The 8,550-nt window shown below is 44.1% G+C and overlaps 1 protein-coding gene and 1 pseudogene across 2 annotated transcripts; both read right to left on the reverse strand.

Annotated features, from left to right (window-relative positions):
* Nucleotides 1-4,404: 4,404 nt before the first annotated feature.
* LOC123621583 lies at nt 4,405-5,759 on the reverse strand (annotated as a pseudogene). The gene has a single exon (XR_006729190.1). The product of XR_006729190.1 is annotated as a keratin, type I cytoskeletal 18-like (transcript).
* Nucleotides 5,760-7,104: 1,345 nt separating this feature from the next.
* LOC123631590 (olfactory receptor 11H12-like) lies at nt 7,105-7,875 on the reverse strand. Its single transcript, XM_045541420.1, has one exon. It carries the CDS (start codon nt 7,873-7,875, stop codon nt 7,105-7,107), a length of 771 nt encoding a protein of 256 aa, XP_045397376.1.
* Nucleotides 7,876-8,550: the final 675 nt, after the last annotated feature.

Below are 8,550 nucleotides of genomic sequence, written 5' to 3' on the forward strand. Positions count from 1 at the left end.
CCAGGTGCTTTTACTGCTGTCCCCATGTCCTGTGTCTTCTCCAAGTGCTAACCTAAGGATACTCTAGTTTTCCATCTTGGAAGTACCACTGGTGCATTTGGACTTTTGGGGCCTGCTAATGCTTTCATATTGTACTTGGAGAATCCTCGTCAACCTCCTTCCTCAATGATCTGCTTATGGAAAACTTTTGTTGGTTCTTTGTCACTTTGATGCTGGCTGTCTAACCTCTTTGGTACAATCCTTTATATATATATACACACACAAACACACACACATATATATGTATATGTAAAATCAATAATATTTATGTTGGGATCCCATTAGTATGTGATCTTCCAAATCAGCTCTTACCCTTTTTAATTTCAAAAGAAAAGTAACTTAGAAACCAGTGCTCTCTGATGTGTCACCTGCCCCAAGAAAACAATCATTCTGGAAAAAAAATTAGAATTTTTCTAGATGTTTCAATTTCAGATAAACTCCTCAAAGGTAAGTTCGAATCCCATATGTTCTTCTTTCACTTTTCATAATTCTTAAATTTTTCTCTCTTTTCACATTTTCTGCTTCCCTTTCTCAGTGTTCTCTTCCTGGAATCTCTGCCATGCTGACCATCTGAGGCTCTGTGACATCTCCAGTTAGCTCATTGACTCTCATTCCATTCACTTATCAGTAGGAAGCTGAGCTCAAACAGGAAAGCTCTAGGGGTACCCCAACCATGCCATTCTGGATGTCCCAGGACAAGGCTAAGTTCAGGTCAAACAGGATATTTTATTGTTGAAAAGAAAAATGTCCATTGGGCCTGGAAGTCATTGGCTAAGTTAGGAGTACACCAGGGAAACCAGGTCCTGATTAGGTTTCTGGATTCAAGTTCTGTACCCGGAAGCCATTGGTAGGAAGTGGTGCATCTGGGGTAAACCTGATCATCCTGGACCCTTTGTTTGACAGGCAGGATGTTGTGGAAAGTACTGCAGCTAAGGTAACATGGCCCAGGATACCCAGGTACCTTTCTTTTCACAACCTTTCCCAGGTCATATGTAAAGGCTGTTAGAGTTGCTGTGTCTTCTGTGAAATTCAGGCAGGAGAGAGAAAAGTGGCCTAATGTACATACCTGGTCATGTAATAACTGACTTTAGATCAATGATATCCAAATCTAGAGTTAGTACATGTAGTGCTTAATTTTACCACACTGCCTCTATTGTTCTCCCTAAACATGCTCATTAAATAATGAATTTCCAAATGAAAGTGAATTTAATAATTTTAATTTTGAGAATTTTCTGAGATTTTGAGAGTTTCACATGTTTCTTTTTTATTTACATAGTTTTTATTTTATTGACACATAATTGTACATATCTATGGGGTACATTGATATTTTGATACATGCATATGATGCATAATGGTCAAATCAAGGTAAGTAGGATATCCATCACCTCAAATATTTATCATTTCTTTGTGTTGGGAACATTTGAAATTAGCCTGATTAGATCATTTCATATGTTCATAATATATACATGTATCAAAATATCATATTATACCCCATAAAAGACACAATTATTATTTGTCAATTAAAAATAAAATAAAACTTAACAAAAAGGAATGAATGACCTACATATAGACTAATATATGTGTATATTGTGTATCTGGAATAATGATTTATCCTCTCTTGACAGTTTCAGTTTCAGAAAGGATAAATTGTTACTACTTCATAGTGGAAAGATGCTGGATGTAATCAATTTGCCACCAGGTGGCTAGCTGGCCTCCTCAATGAGTAGATAGTCATTCGTTAGTTACAGTCAGTAGATAGTCCTGTTTCCTGTCTCATACATAGCTTCAATCCTGTCACTCTGGCTTCTCCTTTTGTGACTATATTGTATAAGCATTGTATTGAGAGAGGACAGAGACTGCCTAACACATACAGTATAAATCATCCTATTCGCTTGGTTTTCAAGATCTCCACTGTGGAGGGCATTGCTATGAAACACAAACATCTGCACACTTTGTGTTTACTCCCATACTTCCATCATATGCCTCCTTCCTTTCTCTAGTTTTCCAATACTGCTTCTTCCAAGTCCCTCACCAATCAGAAATGCCATTTGTTACAGCCTAAGAGCCCATGTAAATTCTTACCTTCTGCCTGCTTTTCATCAAATAAGTGGACAACCAAGTTTACAGCTTTCATCTCTGCATACTGCAAAAACTTACCCTCATCATTATGATTTAGGGTTAGCCTCTGAGTTAGGGTGAATGCAGCAGCTATCTCTTTTTTGGTTCACACGAATATATTGAGTCAACTCATTTGTTAATCAGGACTAAGTTTTTTCTTTCTTCATTTACTGGTTGTTGGAAACCCTCAATGAGGCCATAGGTTTAATCTGAGGGAGAGGTGTTGGTGCAGTAGAAGTACAAGGTGTGTTTTCTTTACCTGTCTGGACATAGTCAATGATTAATATATAATTTCCAATGCATCAAGAATTGCTGCTGTCCTTCACTGCATTTATGACTTGATAGATATGACAATATCCAGCTTATAATGAGAAGCTCTGGTTGTGTAGCCACTTGATTTCCCATGGCAAGATGCTTAGGTGTTTTGCCCCTGAAGGCAAATAGGGTCCCATTCTCAGACAATGAGTGGTTTTATGCAGTAAAAGGCATGACTTTGTTGTTGAATCCTAAGGATGTGTTCTATGAGTCTCCCAGTGATATTTGCCACATCATATTCTTATCTGTATGGCCTGAGTGGCAGGGAAACATGAGCAGTAGCTTGAATCTGTTGTTGCTCTTTCTTTTTTTTAATTTCAAAAGATTTAGGGGGTGCAAGTGTTTTTTTACATGGATGAATTGTATTGTGCTGAAGTCAGGGCTTTCAGTGTACCCATCCCCAGAATAGTGTACATTGTACTTGGTAGGTAGATTTTTATCCCTCATCCCCTCACGACCTACCCCCTTCTTAGTTTTCAATTCCCATTGCACTGCCTTATGATCATCTATATCCCTCGTTTATCTCCCACTTATAAGTGAGCACATATGGTATTGCTTTTCCATTCCTGTGGTATTTCACTTAAGATAATGGTCTCCAGTTGCATCCAAGTTGCTGCAAAAGACATTATTTCGTTCCTTTTTATGCCTGAGTAGCACTCCCTGGTGTATACACACCATACATACACATACACACACACACACACACACACACACACATGTGCGTGCACACACACACCATTTTCTTTACCCACTCATGAGTTTCAATGAGGTGTGAGTTGCTAGAGGTACTTCATAGGGTCCCTTTCACTTTTCTGTTTCCAATTGGAGCAGGGACCTGAAAGAGGCAAACTCATGCATAGTGGTTAGCACCTGACCCACTAATTTGACATATTGTTTTATTCTATTTTCTTTTACTCATGGTTATATTACCATACTTACATCAGGGTATTAGGAAGGGTCTCTCATAAACTATTTTTAGGGGCTTGATTTAAGCCTGCTTCTAAGGGGTACCCTTATCCAGAGGAGGGCAAGCAGCAACACCCTATCTCACTTTAGATGGGTTTCTTGTATCAATTTCAGGATGTATGTAATTTCTATTCTAGGTGTAGGCTTTGCTTACTTGTTGGGTTACCCCCACTACAAAGGAGGGTCCGTTATCACTCTTGGGAAATGTCCAGGGCTCTGGAGTGTGCTTTTGGGTCCTGTTGGCAATGAGGTGCCTGCTGATGTCCTTGGTGGAGGAGGAGCTGCTGAGTCTTTCTTGTAGCTGTTTGTCCATGGCGTCCATCGCCAGCATGCCATTCTCTACTCAGCCTCTTTCCCTGGACTGAACGATGTGCAGGCTTGCTGAGGCCTGAACTTCAAAGCACAATGGCAGTCTCTTGTGTACTTCACCAGGCCCTGGTATTCATCCAGCAGGAGGTTGGCGGTGCCCAGCTGCCTCAGAAGTGATCTTCTGCTGCTTCTGAAACAACCCTCAGTGCTCCTGCTGCTTGCCCAGGTCTGCCTCCTGGGCACACTGTGACGAGTTTCTCAGCTGCCACTTGTCTACGGCTGCCTCACTGCCACCTGGCCCCTCTCCCCCACCCCCTGCCTGGCTTAGAGAGCACCAGTGGCGGCTGGTGCCAGGATCAGGGTGGCAGCCCGGGGAAGGGATCCCCTGGATGGCTTCTGTCCGAGCAGCTAGTGCCAATCAAATCCCTACTGTCAATTATGCCTAGGGTTTCTGTGGGGATATTTGGAGGACCCCCTCCTTCACCGTCTGAGTCTTGGACTTAAAAGGGACTATTTGCTCTCCTGGAGGCTTCCTATCACCTGGCATCCTTTGCAATTTTGGGCAATGTTCCTTTCAAGGTCCTTTTTCTTTATAAAAATCAGTCTGGGGTGGCTTTTTTTTTTTCAATGACCTGTGAACTTTTTATTGGTATAAAGGCACTCTGGTCCTACTGCCTCAATGCCTCAGAACTTTGGTGTCATTGGTCTCAGACATCACTTTGCCGTCCACTATCCTGCGGGTCATGGTCTTTTGGATGGTTTGCATGGAGTTGCTGCTGTCCAGGGCATCACCAAGATTGAAGTCTTCTCCGTCTTCCAGCAGGCGGCGGTAGGTGGCAATCTCAGCCTCCAGCTTGACCTTGATGTTCAGCAGGGCCTCGTACTCCTGGGCCTGGCACTGCCCCTCTGCCCGGGTCTGTGCCAGCTCGGACTCCAGGTGCAGCAGGACCTCGCTGAGTTGCTCCATCTGCACGGCGTAGCGGGCCTCCACCTCCCTCGGGCTGTTCTCTAAGTCGGCCTTCACATTTCTCATGGAGTCCAGGTCGATCTCCAAGGACTGGACCGTACGTCTCAGCTCCGTGAGTGTCATCTCGGCAGCGTCGACCTCGGCGGACTGTGAGGTGACCACTGTGGTTCTCTTCTCAGTCTGCTGGGACCAGTACTTGTCCAGGCCCTCTCGGTTCTTCCGAGCCAGCCTGTCATACCGGGCCCGGATGTCTGCCGTGATCTTGCCGAGGTCCTGGGATTTGGGAGCATCTACCTCCACGGTCAACCCAGAGCTGGCAATCTGGGCTTGTAGGCCTTTTACTTCCTCCTCCTGGTTCTTCTTCATGAAGACCAGCTCCTCCTTGAGAGCCTCGATCTCTGTCTCCAGCTGCAGCCGAGTGATATTGGTGTCACCAATGACCTTGCGAGCCCATGGATGTCGCTCTCCACAGACTGGCGCATGGCCAGCTCTGCCTCACACTTGACTCTAAAGTCAGTAGCAGCAAGACGGGCATTGTCAACCTGCAGAACGATGCAGGCATTGTCCACAGAATTTGCAAAGATCTGAGCCCTCGGGTCCTCGATGATTTTGAAGTAATGCGCTCAGTCTCTGACCTGGGGCCCCTTCTTCTCCAGGTGTTCCCCGATTTTGCTTTCCAGCCTCCGATTATTGATCTCCAGGCTCCTCACTCTGTCCAGGTAGGAGGCCAGGCGGTCGTTGAGCTCTTTTGCATGGTCTCCTTCTCGGTCTGGATGTCCCCTATTCCTGCCAGACCCCCGGCCATCCCCGTGGCCGCGGCCAGGCCCCGGGACCCCCAGCCGCTCCGCATGCTGGTGGAGCGGGACACGGAGATCCGGGAGCCCGAGCCCCTGGCGCCTGCATAGACGCTGGCCGCACTGCTGACGGGCCGGACGCTTCGGCTGGGCGCCTGGACGGAGCCCAGGGACCGGTAGTTGGTGGAGAAGGTGGTGGAGCGAGTGGTGAAACTCATGCTGTCGGCGGAAGAGAGCGAGAGGACAGGACTCAAGGGTCAGTGGGGCTGGGGTGGCTTCTTTACCCATTCCTTTTGACTGTCTCAAAGGACCCTGACAGCTGTTCTTGCATATTCAAGCCCCCTATCTGATATTGCTGCAAATTGCCCACCCCAGCTATGGGTTCCCTCTGGCCCAAATTGAGTTTGCTGCTGGGAGAGACCATGCCAAATCCTGAGGCATAATTTACTGGGCGTGGGACTGAAAAGTTAGTTCAGGTGGCACTGTCGTTGCCAATATGGCGGTGGCAGCAGATGTTTCTTCTTCTTAGCAGCAGGCCATGTGCACTCGTCCTCCCTCCTGCCAGCTCCACCCCCAGGCTGTGGCCCTACCGGTGCCTCACTCTGGCTGGCTGCAGAGTTCTGACGGGGGCGGGAGGACCTCATTTATCAAAAATCTTACAAACACAGGTTGTTTTGTATGCTATAAACAATGAATTTATCTCAAGCAGAGAGCTTGAGACTCAACATTTTAACTTTGTTGTGGCAGGCCGACCATTTGAGCTCTGAATTTTTCTTAATATAATTTGCCCTTTAGTAAAAATTTGTGCACAATAATTGGCCATCCTAGAAAACCTGGCATGCCTTTGAACCTTATACAAATACTTGCAAGTAGAGTTATCATAAACCAACTGGGGTGCCTGAATGGGGTCATTTTCCTTTCCTTTTCTTTTCTTTTTTTTCTTTTCTTCTCTTCTCTTCTCTTCTCTTCTCTTCTCTTCTCTTCTCTTCTCTTCTCTTCTCTCTCTCTCTCTCTCTCTCTCTCTCTCTCTCTCTCTCTCTCTTTCTCCCTCTTTCTTTGTTTCTTTCATTTATTTCAGGATATTATGAGGGTATAAACGTTTTGGTTACACTTTATGCCTTTGCCTCACCCAAGTGAGGTTTAGAGGCTTGCCCTTCTCCTCTACAATGCACACCGTGTCCATTAGTTGTGAGTTTACCCACTCAACCCCCTAATCCCTGGAGAATATTACTACTGTGTGAGCACCATAGTGTTGATCACTTAGCGCCAATTTGACGGCAAGTACATGTGGAGGCTATTCGGTGTATTCTAAAGGGTCTTCTCCATTGCCTCGTAAATCCCTTAAAAATAAAGAAAGATCTCAAGATCTTACACTGGCTTTTAAAAACTGAGTTAAATATGAAGGGCCCAATTTTCTTAAGACAATTTCATTTCTTAAACAAGACTAACCCATCATATGGTGAGTGATATTTAAGGTATAATGGGCCTTATTGTAACAGTTCCCCAACCAAAATGATTGAATTCTCTACAAAATTTTCTTACTCATGTCTTATTAAGGTAGGTTTTGATGGAACTTGGTTCACCATGATTTCTAATTTATGTTTTATGAACAGGTCTTTCTGTCCCCAAAACTTTCCTCAAAGCAGCCTTCATCTCCTTGTTCCTCAGGCTATAAATTAGAGGATTGCAGAGGGGTGTTATCACAGTATAAAATAAAGTCACAATTTTTTGCACTTCCACTGGGTGTCCTGATCTGGGGCTAACATACATCACCATAATAGAGCCAAAAAACAGGAACACCACAGTCAGATGAGAAGCACAGGTGGAGAAAGCCTTTTGTTTGCCAGTCTCTGAGGGCATCCGTAGTACAGCCAGAATCACCAGAGCGTAGGAACAGAGGATGAAGAGAAAGGTGCCAATCATGAAGACAGCGTTGAAAGTGGAGTAAACGAGCTGGGTGGTGCTGTCTTCAGAACAGGACAGCATCATTAATGGAACAGGATCAAACACAAAATGGTTGATGATATTTGGGCCACAGAAGGGCAACTGTGAAATGAGAACCACTGGAGTTAGGAAGATGATGAACCCACATGACCATCCAAAGATGACGAGGCCAGTGCACAGCTGTCTGGTCATGATGCGTGGATAATGCAGAGGGCGGCAGATGGCAAGGCACCTGTCAAAGGCCATGATGCAAAGGTAGAAGCCTTCATCACACCCAAAGGAGAAGAAAAAGTAGAACTGTGCAAAACAACTCACAAAGGAGATGGACTTGCTTGTGGAGAGGAAGTTGGCCAACATTTGAGGGACGGTAGTGGTGACATAACATATTTCCAGGAAAGAAAAATTTCCCAAAAACATGTACATGGGAGTGTGAAGGTGCCGGTCCCAGCGCACAGCACAGGCAATGGCTGTGTTCCCCATGAGGGTGAGAGTATAGGCTACCAAGAAGAGCCCGAAGTAGAGCAGCTGCATTTTTGGGCTCGAGGGAAAGCCCATGAGAATAAAGTGACTAATGGAGTTGGTAGTTTCTCTGCCAGACACGTTTATTATTGTAGAAGACATGGAGATGACACTGCTTATTGAAGTTAAATGGAGAATGTTGGTTTTCCCTGAAAACAACAAATTTCTTTACCATTTTTTAAATGAAGTGTTAAGCAATAAGGTCTGTTAAAAGGAATAATATAAAAAATACAGTTAGATAGAAGAAATAAGTTCTAGTATTTTATAGTACAGTACAGAAATTATAGTTAACAATAATTTATTGTATATTTCAAAATAGCTAGAAGACAAGAATTGTAATGTTCTGAACACAAAGGAAAGGTAAATGTGATGGATTTATCAGTTATCTTGATTTGATCATTAAACATTGCATACATTTGCCAAGATATCACATGTACCCCTACAATATGTACAACTATGATATATCAATAAAAACCAGAAAAGTAACAAGACTGTGAGACTGTGAGACTGTGTGTCCTAAGAGTATGATTTCATTTTAGTAAGATACAAATAATAATAGATATAAAAACATGATTTGGA

This window comes from Lemur catta, chromosome 1 (assembly GCF_020740605.2).
Source record: "Lemur catta isolate mLemCat1 chromosome 1, mLemCat1.pri, whole genome shotgun sequence".
NCBI classification, from domain to species: domain Eukaryota; kingdom Metazoa; phylum Chordata; class Mammalia; order Primates; family Lemuridae; genus Lemur; species Lemur catta.

What these genes read in the sequence shown, in the direction of transcription:
- LOC123631590 (XM_045541420.1), bottom strand. Translation starts at nt 7,875, where the DNA reads ATGTACATGTTTTTGGGAAATTTTTCTTTCCTGGAAATATGTTATGTC.